General features: G+C 43.4%; 1 protein-coding gene across 2 annotated transcripts in view; it reads left to right on the top strand.

Annotated features, from left to right (window-relative positions):
- The window catches only part of LOC144682810 (E3 ubiquitin-protein ligase SH3RF3-like), a 411,417-nt gene that overhangs the window by 335,643 nt on the left and 59,673 nt on the right, over positions 1-16,101 (top strand). For both annotated transcript variants that reach the window (XM_078545553.1, XM_078545551.1), the window contains exons 4-5: positions 6,008-6,361; positions 10,939-11,045. In XM_078545553.1, coding sequence (XP_078401679.1) covers positions 6,008-6,361; positions 10,939-11,045 — 461 coding nt within the window. The remainder of the gene's footprint in view (positions 1-6,007; positions 6,362-10,938; positions 11,046-16,101) is intronic.

The following is a 16,101-nucleotide window of genomic DNA, read 5'->3' as shown; positions in this document are numbered from 1 at the left end:
TGCTGGAAAGTGGGATTAGAATAGATAGGTGCTTGATGGCCGCCATGGACACGATGGGCTGAAAGGCCTGTTTCTGTGCCATATAATCCCATGACTCCATTAGAGGTATAAAACAGACACGGCAGTGAGGCATTTAATCAAAAGGAATGTACTGCACCCATGGTCTTATAGAACATGAAGTTCATGCCCAAAAGCCATGCTTTGCATGGCTCAATCTCATCTCTTTCATCATGGTAAGACACCAACTAGTAGCCAGATTCTTTCCGACAGCCTGAACTGCCCTCATGGGGCCCCTAACAGCCTGTGGAGAAGATTTGGAAGTGGATTTTTTTTCCTATGTTCTCAGCCGACGTTGGCCCATGAAGAGATTCTAAACAGGGAGAAAGAAGAGAGTTTAAAAGAGAAATGAAAATAAAGTAGTGTTCAGTTTTTGCAGAGGGAATTGCCTGCTAACCCCTGTACTAACTCTTCATGGGTGTATTACACACTAATAAAAATCTCCACGCCTTAAAGCTTGAGGTTATGGACAGCATCAGCTGCACAAGATAGTGCTGGCAGCTATAATTTGCTCCATTGACTCTGGTAATGACTTCATGTTGCAGACTCCAGCTGGTGTAAATGGGCCTTTAATTGAATATCAGTTGGGTTTGACTGCAGTCCCCTCCTGTATTCACTGGAGATGAATGATTGCAGTGTGTCAGTTTGATTTGTAAGCTTCTTACAGTTAGTTTTTATCATGATACGTGTAGTTACGGACTCCTTGTGCTGAATCCTCGCCAAGTTAGGCTTCAAAATCACTGGAACTGAGCAAAACAGTCTTTGATTTGTTAGTTAACTCTATAGGAGCAGCTGGAATTTAAATCCTATACTGAATTCTACCAAGTTGTATCATTAAGCAGTTTGGGATTGACACGTTGACAGGCAAGAAACCATGGGCTAAATTTAATGCAGTTGTATCACACCAAATAATTTACATCATCCTCCTGCCTTTTTGTCATTGCAAGAGAGTTAAGACTGATTTAATGCTACTAGACAAGTTTTCTTCAAAATCACCACATACCATTCCACTCCCTGTCTGGTGAAGATAATTTCTGGGATTTAAGCAAAGTTGCACTGAAATTTGGCACATTTTAGGGCGGATGTGACAGTATCGGTAGAAAGGAAGAAGCAACTGGATTGAGCACGCACGGCTGTTTAAAAGTCTGGAATATAACTTTTATTTTCTGTTTTGCTGGCCTTCACTAATCTGAAGGAAGATCTGTACAAACCATGAGTAGGAAAAACATATTCTTGGTGGACTCAGTAAAAGTGATGTTCTACACCAGTACCAGCGCCATATATAGAGTGGTGCAACAGGCTGTGAGAATTGTTTCATGGTGCACAGCCCAAAAACATTTACATTCCATTTCTATTCAATGCTGGAAGCACCGTGCTTCTGGAAGAGTCCTTGAAAAACCATATCTTGAAATGGTTCTTGCCTCTAATGGCAATGTGCCTTTTACAGCACTGCCAACATTGGAACTCCTACGAGGCACAGGCTGTAATACAAAGAGAGCATAACATTTGTGAGATTTGGCCTTTACCACAAGAGAATGAGTGTATAGGGGTAAAGAAGTTTTACTTCAATCGTAAAGAACCTTGGTTAGACCACACCTGGAGTATTGGTACAGTTTTGGTCCCTTTACCCAAGGAAGGATATACTTGCCATAAAGGGAGTGCAACATAGATTCACCAGACTATTTCCTGGGATGAGTTCAGTAACTTCAGACCATGAACTCGGTCCTTCATTTTGAACCTTCGGAATTCTCTACCCCAGAGGGCTGTGGAAGCTCAATCATTATGTTCAAGACCAAGATCGATAGATTTCTAGAGACTAATGACATCAGGGATATGAGGATAGCGCAGAAAAATAGCGTAGAGGTAGACGATCAACCATGATCGGTGGAGCAGGCTTGAGGAACTAAAGCATAACTGCATTGCACTCTTATCCATTATTGGGAGTACATGAGTTTAAACTTAACTAATTAATAACTTTGGTCATTAATCATTATTATTCAGACAACTGTATCCACTCCCTTCACTCTTCTTGCCCCCCCCCCAGGGTTTCTCTCCTTGCTCCTTCCAGTACCACCTGTCTCTCTCCTCCCTATTCTCCGGGCCATACTGCCACTGAAAATAATTGAAGTTGGACATTCATTCATCAGACACCCAAGCATGTGTGTACTAGTTATATTAGTGCTTCTCAAATATTTTGGTGCTGGACCCAACCAAAAAATTCTAAAAGCCATTTGTACCCCTCTAGCTGAAACAAAAGCCTCTCTTTTGCTATCTATTTCTCTCTCTAGCACAACTTTTGTTTCTTTCTTTCCTTCACTTCTGCTTTGCTCATTTTTCTGCCTCTTGGCTTCTTTGGCCTTGTATGTATTCCCCATCCTTTTACCCCACCATTGGCATTAAAGTCATCGCTTGGGTCCTACAATAGAAAATAAATAATTAGAAAATAAAAAAACATCAACCAATGTTTATGGTTATGGAATAAAGGCAAAGATACCATTTGAAGTTCTGCTTCAAGGAAGCATAGATGTTTATTGCACAGAAGAAAGCCAATTTATTCTATTGGCCCTGATATTTACTGAGCCACAAGTTTGAAGTACAGTGAGTGGTTATGGGTGGAAAATCCAGAAGGAAGGGTTTTCTGAATGTCCTAAAGATTTTAACTGCAGGAAGTCTTTTAAATTTTTTCCTTCGGGTTACCTGCCAGATTGACAGGCTGGCTGCCAGTCAGGCAGGAAAAACCTGCTGCAGAAGGAAGCAGCAAAGAGGCACATAGCAAGAGATTGCTGGCTGTGGATGCAGCGAGATAATGTTCGGGAGATAGAAGTTGACAGGAAGAGATCATGTAAGACGATATTAGCACAGATACTAAAGCTTTGTCAAAGGGGTGGGTTTTAATGAGTGTCTTAACGTAGGAGAGAGACGTAGAGATGTGGAGATGTTTAGGAAGGGAATTCCAGAGCCTAAGCAGCTGAAGGCATAACTACCACTGATGAAGCAATTAATATCAAGGTGCACAAGGGACCAGAATTGGAGAAGCACAGTAATTTCAAAGGATTATAGGTCTGGAGGAGGTTTAAAGGTAAGGTTGAAAATTTTAAAATCAAGGTGATGCTACTGGACCAATGTACGTCAGCAAGCACAGAGGCAATGGATGAATTGAACTTGGTGTGAGCAAGAAAATGGGGAGCAGAATTTTGAATGAACTCAAGTTTATGTAGGATGGACGTCTAGAGGGAACATAGTAGCAGGAATAGGCCATTCACCCCCTCAAGCCTGCTCCACCGATCATGGTTGATCATCTACCTCAACGCTATTTTTCCGTGCTATCCCCATATCCCTGGGACAGGATTTTCCCTCGTCGGGGGAGAAGTTGAAGTGCGGGCGCATGAAGGCACGCCTCTGACGGGAAGCAGCACCATTTTACGTGGGCGGGCCAATTAAGGCCGTTTTAATTTACGTGGGCGGGCCAATTAAGCGATATGCGCTCCCTGTGCGGGGGGGAATCCCTAAACCCGACACCCGAACTCTTTCGCGCATGCGCACAAAAGAGCGTACTCATCTCCCTGAGGCTAAGTGCTGCCTCAGGAAGATCGGCTCTACTGTCAAAAATATTAAAAATAGAGAAAAAAAAATTCCCTGACATGTACCCTCATGTGACACTGTCACATGAGTTGGGATAGGTCCATAACTTTTAAAAAAAACTTTTATTAAATTTTTTAAAACCTAAATGAAATCTCATCCCACCCGTGGATGAGGTTTCATGCTTTTTATAATGCCCGCCAGGGCTCCTGGCCTGCCCGTCCATTAATTAATTTAATGACTCTGTCAATGGCCTTAACTGCACATCTGATTTTGCTGCGCCCCCGCTTACCTGAAAATTTAAATGGGGCGCAGTGACATCAGGAGTTCCGCCCGACGTCTTCGTACAGCATTTTATGCATCGACGAACGGGCCCCACCCCCCCACTCGCCGACGGCAAAATCCTGCCCCTGATGTCATTATCTAGAAATCTATCAATCTCTGTCTTGGACATAATGACTGAGCTTCCACAGCCCTCTGGGGTAGAGAATTCCAAAAATTCAAAATGGAGTACAGAATTCATGGTCTGAATTTGCTGAACTCATCCCAGGAAATAGTCTAGGTCCATGTACTGGATGTACATTGGTCCAGTGGCATCACCTTGTTTTTATAATTTTCAACCTTTAAACCTCCTCCAGACCTACAATCCTTTGAAATTTCTGTACTTCTCCAAATCTGGTCCCTTGGTGCACTCCCTCTATGACAAGTATATCCTTCCTTGGGTAAAGGGACCAAAACTGTACACAATACTCCACGTCCGGTCTAACCAAGGTTCTATACAATTGAAGTAAGACTCCTTTACACTCTATCTCTTGTAATAAAGGCCAACTACACAATTTGCCTTCCTAATTGCTTGCTGCACCTGCATGTTAGCTTTCAGTGACTAATGAACAAGGACACCCAGGTCCCTTTGGACATCAACATTTCCCAATCTCTCACCATTTAAGAAATATTTTGCACCTCCGTTCCTCCTACCAAATTGGATAATCTCACACTTATCCACATTAAATTCCATCTGCCATATTCTTGCCCACTCCTTAAGCCTGCCCAAATCCCCTTGTAGTCTCTTTGCATCATCCTCACAACACACAGTCTTTTAAACTTGGAAATATTACATCTGGTTCCAACATCCAAGTCTTTGATACAGATTGTGAACAGTTGGGGCCAAGTACTGATCCTTGCGATACCCCATAGTCATAGCCTGCCAACCTAAGAATTACCCATTTATTCCTACTTTCTGTTTTCTGTCCATTTTACAATCCCCAGTTCATGCCAGTATATTGCCCCCTATCCCATGTGCTCTAATTTTGTTTACTAATGCCCTGTGTGGGACCTTATCAAAAACCTACTGAAAATCCAAATACACTACATCCACTGGTTCTCCCTTATCTATTCTAGTAACATCCTCAAAAAGCTCCAACAAATTTGTCAAATATGATTTCTCTTTCATAAATCCATGTTGACACTATCCAGTTATCAGATTCTTTATAATAGATTCTAGTATTTTCCCCACTACTGATGTCAGTCTAATAGGTCTGTAGTGCCCCATTTTCTCTCTCCTTCCTTTCTTAAATAGTGGGGTTACATTTGCCACCTTCCAATCTGCAGGCACCATCCCAGAATCAATGGAATTTTAGAAGATGCCAAAGGCACAGATGAGAGTTTCATCAGCAGATGAGTTGAGGTGGGGAGGACTCGGGTGATATTACAGAGGTGGAATTAGGTGGTCTTAGTGATTTCATGGATATACGGTGGAAATTTCATCTCAAGGTCTAATTCAACAGGGAGAGAATTGAAGTTGGTGGCCAAGAAAGGAGCTTGTGTCGGGGACTAAAGACAATGGTTTCGCTCTTCCCAATATTTAGTTGGAGGAAGTTTTTGCTGATCCAGCACTGGATGTCGGAAAAGCAGTATTACAAATCGGAGATGGTGGATCTAGCCCTTCTTGCCTCCTTTGATAATCCAGGATACCTGAGGCTTGGGAAACGTGGCCAACATTAGTTAAAAATGAAAAGCATGTTAAAATGAAGGCATGCAGCCTCCTTAAAAGGATCCGACCAACCTGCTTCCTGAGAAAGGATTGGTTACCTACCCCAGGTCCTGGCTTCATTAAAAACAGAAGTGGTCGGGTTTGAAATTTAAATGTTTTTAACTTCTCACCCGACCCAAACCCATTCTTTTTAGGGGGTTCAAATTATCCCAAATGTGTTGGCTTTTTAGCAGAGCAATCGAAGACTAGTCCCTTTTCCCTTTATTTGCACCTGTAACTTCACTACCTTTGCTTCAAACACATGTGACTAATGAAGAACACTGACTTCTTAGCAATACATTTTAGTGATCTTTAATTACTTTTGTTTATTTTTACCCACAGCTTAATTCGACTGCAAAACAGCTGATTGAGATGGATAAACAGTGCCTGCCAGTTGCACAGAATATTGATGCAGCTCCATCAGCTGCTACCAATGCAGGAGCCAGCCCGGCACCTAGCTCTCCCATAAATAGCGGCGGGGCTGCCAGCGCTGTTCACAGACATATTGACGGCAAGAAAAATGCCAAGAAACGGCATTCCTTCACTTCGTTCAGCATGTCACACAAGTCTTCCCAAGCCGTCAACAACAGGCACTCAATGGAAATCAGTGCACCAGTTCTCATCAGTTCCAGTGACCCCAGAGCAGTTGCCAGAATTGGGGAAGTACCACACCTATCTTCTAGTGCACCTTCCCAGGTAAAGTAACCTGAGCAAAGCATACTAGTATCTGTACAAGGTGACATGGTCCATGATACAAGCTATACCTTCTATAGGGATGAAATTGTCTTCATAAACTCATTAGACATGTCTCTTTTATCAGCAATACTCAAGTTCTGTATTACCAAATGAATATTGAAAATTCCTCTCCAGTGGTTCCAGATTTAGTCCTCCTTAATCTTTTGAAATTGTTGATCTTGTTAGAGGAGATTTTCCTCTTCGTTCACCCAGACTTCATTGAAGAATGCCGCATGGCCTTTGGCAATGCCTGCCTCTGGGGAATTGAGGTAATCTGCTAGAAGCGGTGCCACGCGAACAAGTTTCTCCCCCATATAAGTTACAAAATGGAAAGAAACCATTCACCTCAACCATCCCATGTCACAATTTACCCTCCATTGCAAGCATATAATTCAATTACATTTACCTCCCTGTTCCCACATCTCTTCAGCCAATATTCATGTGGCCGTGCAGCAACTTGAAAGTTCCCACACAGGCCGAACATAAGTCAGCCCGTTTAAGTTACTGCCCGTGTTCGGCCATGCAATTAAATTCAAAGAGCCTGCACACTCAAATGAATAGGCTGCACTCATCAAAAATGTTAGAGGGAATGTTGCCTTCAACCCCTTTTCCTGCATCCATCTATCCAATCTAATCTTGAATATTGACATAATTTCTGCCTCAACCATTAACCCTGGAAGTGAATTCCACTTTCTCACACCATTCTGTAATGAAGTTCCTCTTGCTCTTTTACATTTCACCTTGTAACTACAGTCCCACAGCTACTGGAAACTGTCTACTTCTATCCCTGATGAACATCCTGATGAAAGGTCATCCTGATCTGAAATATCTTTCCACAGATTCTGCCTGACTCACTGAATATTTCCATCAATTTTTGTTTTCATTTCTGCTTCTATCTCATCTTCATATTTGCATTTTATTTGCATATCTCCCATTTTATTTTTCAAATAAACAAATATTTCTCAGCAAAATAGCTAATCTCAGATCTTTTGCAATAGGCCTCAGAGTGGCCCAATTCATGTCGCAGTAGATTAAAACTTAATTTTAACAGATAACCAGAGAAGCAGCCTTAGCTTACATGGAAAACCTTATGTTTAGCAGACTCTAAAAAGCTGAGACTGCAAAATTCAGCATCTAGGACCCGTTCACTATGGAAGGACTGTCTGTGAGCATTACTCAGTCTCCTGTTCCCCTAAAATTTCATTTCCGCATCACCACTGCTCCACAATTCTCCAGCTTTCCATCCTTCTTCTACATGCTATCACAGTATCCCCTTGATCAAAATCCTGAAATAAAAGCTATCAAAAAAGCATCTGTAATAACTTTATAGTGTCTGTCTTGTGGGTGCCTTTGCCTAACCTAATGCTCCTACACAGTACCATCCCAGTGGCAGCAGACTTTCAGTGGGGAGGCTGCAGATGGCCTAACTGGCTGACCTCACGCAGCTCTGGGCCTTGAGGGCCCGGCTTTAGATTGCAGTACCTCAGCATGGGTTGTGGTATCTGGATTGGATGGCTGAACAGCAGCATCAGAGGTACTGGTGGGGTGGCAGTGGTGGGAGCATGAAGGCAGTCACCCTGTGAGAAGGAAGGCAGGTTTGTGCACCAGGCAGCCATGGGCAGCACCTCAGCAATCCTAGTGGTCAGCCAGAGGACAGATTGCTGGACTGCTGTGAGAGCCTGAAAGCCTCTTGGAGCATTGGTAGCCGCAGCCAGGACAGCAGCAGTCTGAGCCTTCATGGCAACGAACTTAGATCTCATGACCTCAGTCTAAGCTTCCACTGCAGCAGTGAGAGTAGGGTGCTTCATCCTGTGTTGCAACAGAAGCTGAGACACCAGCCACTGGATGCTGCATCAAGGCTGAGTCTGAACGTAAGAACATAAGAAATAGGAACAGGAGTAGACCATACGGCCCCTCAAGCCTGCTCCTCCATTCGATAAGATCATGGCTGATCTTCTTTTGTTTCGATCTCCACATTCCCATCTAACCCAGATAACCTTTGATTCCCTTGCCTAATAAGAATCTATCTACCTCTGCCTTAAAAATATTCAATGATCCCTGACTCCACCACCTTCTGAGACAGAGAGTTCCAAAGTCGCACAGCCCTCTGAGAGAAAAAAATTCTCCTCATCTCTATCCTAAAAGGGCACCCCCTAATTTTAAAACAGTGCCCCCTAGTTCTGGACTCACCCACAAAAGAAAACACCTTTTTGACGTCCACCTTGTCAAGGCCATTCAGGATACTTCAATCAAATCACCCCTCTCTCTTCTAAACTCCAGTCTGTCCAACCTTTCCTCAGAAGACAACCTACTTGTTCTAGGTATCAAGCTAGTAAACCTCCTTTGAACTGTCTCCAATGCAACTGGAGTTGGCCATCATTTCCACGGCAAAAAGGATGGACTCCAAGCTTAGCACGATGCACTGAGCCTTGTTGAAGCCAGACTCTTCCATGCTCCTTGACAAAAGGCTCAATGGCAGGCCTGCTAATGCACCAAGTATCTTTGTGTGCATGCCCATCAGCATTTTCCTGTACACCACCCCATCGATATCTTGATTTCTCTGCAGCAGACCTTGCCTTCTGGGGAATTGGCACACGTGCTATCCTTTCCCCCTGGCCTCGCTGCCGCCCATTTATGCCCAGTAACTTACCATGTGCTGACACCAACTCTACACTACTATCTAAGGTACATGCAGTGCTAGTATCTGAGCTGATGGCTGTGACTGTCAGACTAAGTGATGGTGCCTCTTTATCAGACATCTGTTGCTCATGGTGAGGTTGCAGTGGGGGCTGGCCAGCAGGAAAATTATAGCTATCTAAAAGCATAAATGCAGAAGGCAGCGGGTGGGTGAGAGATGGGGTGGAGTGGAAACCCAAGAATTCCATGGTCATGCCATCTGCAGCTTTTACTTCATGCTAGATAACAGGGTGACAGTGAAGTGAGGTTTGAAAAGCAGAATAAGGCAGGAATATACCGTCATTCTGCCACCTCAGCAACACCAGTTGCAACAGCCGGCCCCATCATACAGAGCAACCTCTCCTCAAAAGGGCTCTAGAGATGCATGCATGCCTGTCTCCCATCAGTTCTTTGCTGCTCCCTGTGGTAATGTGCCACATTGTCCTGGAAGAGAGAAGGACGAATGTCAGTGAGTGCGCTGTGACCTTTTTGGGTGATGTGCCTGCCATATTTGAATAGCAAGAGGTGGGCATGAGACTGGCAACATTGGTAAGTTTGAGAGGGGAGAGGTGAAGCACCAGAGTGTCAGGCATGAGTCCTGATTGCTAATTGGCGAGCAACAGGGCTGTGATTATCCAGAGGGTAGTCGTGTAGTGGGTAGGAGATGTCAGTGACAGTTGATGATACATTCGCTGACCTTGACCACTCATGTGAGGTCAGTGAACTATTTCTGCCTCAACAAGATCAGGTGCAGGGTAATTGCTCATTGCAACCTGCTCGCACAATGACGGGCCTTGTCAAATTTCTGCCCCTGAATTTCTGAGCTTGTGCAACTAGCAGGAGTCTCACCGACTGCATTTGCAAAATAGGAAGCACAGCCACAATCTCCCAACATATAACTCTGACATCTTGAGTAGTCCCCATACAGTGTATGGGTAAAAGTAACATTAAATCGACACTGTAGCTTTAAATGGACTATTCAGCCCTTTTAATTGTCAATCTGCAGTTCATCAACTTTAAATTCCAATTAAATATTAGAAAGACTGAAGTTATTGTTCCAGTTTGTTCACAACCTTGGTGCCACATTTGATCCTGAGATGAGCTTCTGTCCATATATTCGTGCCATCACTAAGACTGCCTTTTTCCAGGTCTATAATATTGCTCGATTTCACCCCTGTCTCAGCTCTTAGGCGCTGAAATCCTCATCCATGCCTTTGTTAGCTCTAGACTCAACTATTACAACCTGTTCCTGGCTGGTCTCCCACATTCTACCCTCTGTGAACTTGAAGTTATCCAAAACTCTGCTGACCTTGTCTTAACTCACAGCAAGTCCCATTCCCCATCACACCTGTGTTCACTGACCTACAATGGTTCCTGGTCAAGCAACATTTTGATTTTAAAATTCTCATCCTTGTTTTCAAATCGCTCCATGGCCACACTTCTCCCTATCCTTGTAATCTCTGCCAAACCAAAACCCTCAGCGATATCTGTGCTCCTCCTGTGCATTTCCAATTTTAATTACTCAACCATTCAGTTGCCTAGGCCCCAAATTCTAGAATTCCCTCCCTACACCTCTCTGCCTCTCTACCTTGTTTTCGTCCTTTAAGACACTTCTTAAAACCTACTTCTTTGACCAAGCTTTTGGTCAGTTGACTTAATATATCCTCATGTGGCTTGGTGATATACTTTGTTTTATAATGCTCCTGCGAAGTGCCTTGGGATGTTTCATTATGTTAAAGGTTTCATTATGTTAAAAATAAATTTAAGTTGTTGTTGAAGTAGCTCAGAATAATAAAGATTTGGAAGAGCTGCCTCATCACTGATTTTGGTACTAAATCCACCTTGTCTTTTATTTTTCATAGGCTTCATCTCTTAATGCTAACGCAGCTGCTGGTGCAGTGGGACCTAGACCAGGAGCTACCATAGGGGATCAGGGAACAGCATCAAAGACACAACTACCACTCAATATGTAAGTGATCATTCTGATTAAAGCACAGTGGTCTGGATATTGTGCACACAAAAATTTGCATGAGAGTGGCGTGCGCCTGTGACACTGACTTGGGATTGGGTTTCGCTCTCCCGATTGCAAGACTGCAATGCACGGACGTAACGTATGATCAGGTGGGATAAAACACGCAGATAAGGACCAATAGAGGTCATCCACCTATTTTCTCAGTAACCCTCCCACCCTTGTTAAGCCGGACAGCATTTGTCCAAATTGTAACAGTTAGGCCAAAGGGCCTGTAAAGAATTGCTGGCAGATGCGTAATTATGCTGCCAAATTTGAACTTTAGTGACGTGAGAATGGGTGTCATTATATTGAGAAGTTAGAGTGGTGCTGTTGTTTCAAATGAGTGGATTTCAGTTTTTTCATTACCTTAGGACAGAAGCTATGGGTTCTGGTTAGGAGTGATTTCAAGCAGTCTTCCACATCACTTAAAGGGCATCTTGTAGATGGTACATACTGCTGTCACTGTGCACTGGTGGTTTAAGGTGATGGATGGGGTGCTAATCAAATGGGCTGCTTTGTCCTGGAAGGTGTTGAACTTCTTAAATATCATTGGAGCTGCATTCATCCAGATAATTGGAGAGTATTCCATCACACTCCTGACTTGCATCTTGTAGATGGTGGACAGGCTTTGGGGAGTCAGGAGATGGGTTACTTGCTGCAGAATTCCCAGCCTCTGACCTGCTCTTGTAGCCAGAGTATTTATGTGGCAGGTCCAGTTCAGTTTCTGGTCAATGGTAGTCCCCAGGATGTTGATAGTGGGGGATTCAGTAATGGTAATGCTTTTGAATGTTAAAGGGGAGATGGCTAGGTTCTCTCTTCTTACTTATTGGAGATGGCCATTGTCTGGCACTTGTGGTGCAAATGTTCCATGCCTCTTTTCAGCCCAAGCCTGAATAAGACCATAAGATGTAGGAGCAGAGGTCGGCCATTCGACCCATCAAGTCTGCTCTGCCATTCAGTGAGATCATGACTGACCTGATAATCCTCAACTCCACTTTCCTGCCTTTTCCCCATAACCCTTGATTCCCTTACTGATTAAAAATCTGTCTTATCCAAGTCTTTCTGCATGCAAGCACTGACAGCTTCATTATCTGAGGAGTCGGAACTTAATATTGTGCAGTCATAGCAAACATCCTGACTCCTGCCTTTTGATGGAGGGAAGGTCATTGATGAAGCAGCTGAAGATGGTTGGGCCTAGGACACTACCCTGAGGAACCCCTGCAGCGATGTCCTCGGGCTGAGATGATTGGCCTCCAACAACCACAACCATCTTCTTTTGTGCTGCTAAAACCCTCATCCATGTTTTTGTTTCCTCTAGACTTGACTATTCCAATGCACTCCTTGCCAGCATCCCATCTTCCACTTACCATAAATGTGAACTCATCTGATACTCTGCTGCCTGTATCTTAACTCACACCAAAGCCCTTTCACCTATCACCTCATGCTCACTGACCTACATTGGCTCCCTTTGGGCAATAACTGTAAATTAAAATTATTTTCAGTTCCCTCCAGGGCTTTGCCCGTCCCTATCTCTGTAAACTCCTCCAGTTCTACAGCCCTCTGAAGAAGAGTCATACAGACTTGAAATGTTAACTCTGTCTTTCACTCCACAGATGCTGTCAGACTTGCTGAATTTTTCCAGCATTTTTTGTTTTTGTTTCAGATTTCCAGCATCTACAGTATTTTGCCTTTATCTATAACCCTCTGTGTTCCTCCAATTCTGGCCTCTTGCAGAACCCTGATTTTAATTGCTCCACTATTAACAGACATGGCTTCAGATGTCTGGGTCCTAAGCTCTCAAATCCCTTCGCTAAACCTTTCCGCAACTCTTCTCTCCCCTAAGATGCTCCTTCGAACCGCCTTCTTTGGCCCCTGTCCTAACATCTTGGTGTCACTTTAGTTTGATAGCACTCCTGTGAAGCACCTTGGGAGTTTTACTATGGTAAAGGTGGACATATAAATGCAAGCAGTTGGTGTGGAAGACAAGTTGACATTGGAGCTGGGAAGGATACTGCCTCATCAAAGGAAACTGAGGAGGGTAAGGAGTTACCCAGAAAGGAAACAGTACAGACAGAAAAGCTTTCTCCTGCAGCTTCGTAAGTAACAATGTATGAGGAGCTTCTGGTGGAGTCATCAACTTCTGACCCAAATGTGAGCAAAGCTAGCATTGGGAGGCTTAAACCACTTTCAGATTCATATCTTACTTGAACATAGTCGGCAAGCCGGAGAGACCGAATAGGTGCTTTGCTGCAGCCTACCCATTGTGGGAGAGCCAGCCAGCAGCTCAGGCCTGGAGGGGGTGATCTGATCCCAGAGTAGGGTAAGCACTGAACGGCAGTGCTTTTGTGCATCCAAGAGCTGGATGAATTGTCAGTCCTGCTGCCCTTTGCAGTGGGTACCTGTGGAAGCAGCTCTTCGATCCTCATACCTTCTGATAGAGTAGGAACTCTGAACAGATAGCACAACAAATTCTGTTGCACATAAGGACAGAACCTGAAGTAGGCTCAGGGACAGATTGGAACTTCTTTTTCAAGCAAAAAAATCAGTAGGGGATTATGTTAAAGATTAATATATGAGGGAAAAAATGTAATCTTATTTCACAACAGCTTACTATATCAGCATATAACACATGTGCTCTGCCTAATTATCAAACAATTCAGTTTCTGCAGGCCAACCTAGCACAATTGGGTTTCACTCCATTTATGTTACATGTTGAATCATACAAAAACACTTTGAACTAAGCATCTCCAGAGGGACTTTGTAAATGATTCTGATTTCACAGTACATGTCAATGAAAGTCACTGCCAATAAAAAGTCAGATTACAGAACCCTCAGGGCAATAGCTAAAATGCATAAACTGGTACTCTATAAATCTTTGTCTTTCTGACATTGATCAAGTTTAGTGGAATATGTTGTGGCTAAGAGTAGTTGTAGTTTAATATCATGTTGGTTAGCCCTCCTAACTCTTACCGTTGTCTAACTACTAAAACAAAAGCTATATAAAAGATCATTCAGTTCGATATCTTTGTTGACATAGATTTTAATGAGTACCCATAGCTAAGGTTAAGGATCGTTGATGCAAATTAAGTCGACATCAAATCTGCTTCTGTTCTAATCCAGAATGTTGGAATGAAATTCTTATGCCTAAAAAAAATTGGATTTATATAATGACTTTTACATGCTCAAGATGCCTCAATACATTTCACAGCCAATTAATTCCTTTGAAATGCAGTAACTGTTGTTTCGGTGGCAAAGTCGGCTGTCAATTTGCATAAAGAAATAGGAATCAGCATTGGAACTAGGTGAAATTTTAGGAATCAGACTTGTGCCTGCAGTGAGCCACATAACCTTTTCCCAGAGAAAAAGAAAAACTTGCATTTTTACAGTGCCTTTCATGACCTCGGGACTTCCTAAAGCACTTTGTCATGTTATTATAATACCTTGGGCTTATTTACTGTACAAGACACAAAGCACCAATCGCTCATAAGGGCTTGGGTAAACATGTTGTGGGTTCATTTATTGAGACGAGGTACATGAGAACAGTTATGCACAGGTATAAAACTTGAAGGCATCAGAGATGTGTGTGTGCTCTGCTCAAAGCAAAAGTGAAACTAAGACTGGATTACATGACACATTTCCCTTTTAGTGATATCATGCTGATATTCCTTAAAGACATTTAAAACACTTCTCAGCCAATTAAGTACTTTTTCTGAAGTGTAGTCACGTTATAAGATAAAAAATGCAGCAGCCAAATTTGTGCATTGACAAATCCCAAGAACTGCAATGTGACAATGATTAGACAATCTGCTTTTGCATGATGCTCCAGGGACCAGTATTGGCCTCGACATCAAGGATAACTCCCCTGCTCTTCTTTGAGATTGTGTCAAGGGGTCTTTTACATTCACCTGAGAGGGCAGAGGGGGCCTGGGCATCAATTTAATGTCTTATCCAAAAAGCAGCACCTCCAACAGTGCACCACTCCCTCACTGCTGCACTGGAGTGTCAAGCCACATTTTTGTGCTCAAGTCCTGGAGTGAGACTTGAACACACAACCTTCTGACTCAGAGGCAAGAATGCTGTGACTAAGCCATTGCTGACACAGGACTGAAATGTCAAATTGGGCAAATTGTAGTTGTTAAATTATCGGTAGCCAGTCAGTCATAATGCTGTAAAGGTACAACTTCTTTCCAAACACACAATGGGGTTATGCCCTAGAACATTAAAACTGCTGAGAGATAAACTGTGGGACTGTAACTCTACAGACTTGCTTCACAAAGTTGTTCTTTAGTTTCACCTCGTTGTCTTCCTGCTGTTAGAATTGTCATGTTTACATTGCAGATGTTTTTAACAGCAACGAGCCCACAATGACTTGAAAAAAGAACATAGCTGCTACAAGCAAGAGTGACTCAGACCCTCTCACTATTCTCTGTTTTGGCTGTAAAGGGATTTCAGCATCATCCAGCTGGACAGAGTCCTCAAATGCTGGAGAAGTTGTTGGAACAAAGTTTAACATGCACAGCTTATTTTAAAAAACGATTTAGAAACTTCATTTTTGCTCCCAGTTATTTGTGTGGTTGAATGACAATAACTTCACTACCTCCACATGGAGAGCTGAAGGGTCTTAAGACTCCCAGGCATGAAGTAGCTATGTCCATTTGCAATGGTCATGATGATCTGACCCATCAGCTATTTCACTCTTGCCACTTGGCACTGCAGTGTAGGAGCTGTGTTCTTGAAAGGCAAAGGGCTTTGGTCTATACAGTATCAAAGTAAAAGTGTAGAAAACACATAGGCCAGAATTTTTCCCTCGTCGGGCGGGCTCAGCCGGGGCAGTCGGGAAGCCGACCACTGCCTGCGATCGGCTCCGCACAGCGATTTCACGTGGGTGGGCCAATTAAGGCTCACTCTGCGTGGATCGCGAGCAGCAGCGCTCAGCGCAGCCTGTGCAGGCGGGGGGAAGAGGGAGAGCGGGCCTGGTGCGGAATTCGGGCATGCACACGAAAAAGCGCTTCAA

The sequence above is a fragment of the Cetorhinus maximus genome, chromosome 7, assembly GCF_964194155.1.
Source record: "Cetorhinus maximus chromosome 7, sCetMax3.hap1.1, whole genome shotgun sequence".
In the NCBI taxonomy this organism is placed as follows: Eukaryota; Metazoa; Chordata; class Chondrichthyes; order Lamniformes; family Cetorhinidae; genus Cetorhinus; species Cetorhinus maximus.
Note: the sequence above shows the minus strand (reverse complement) of the source record. Positions and strands in the feature narration are given on the sequence as shown.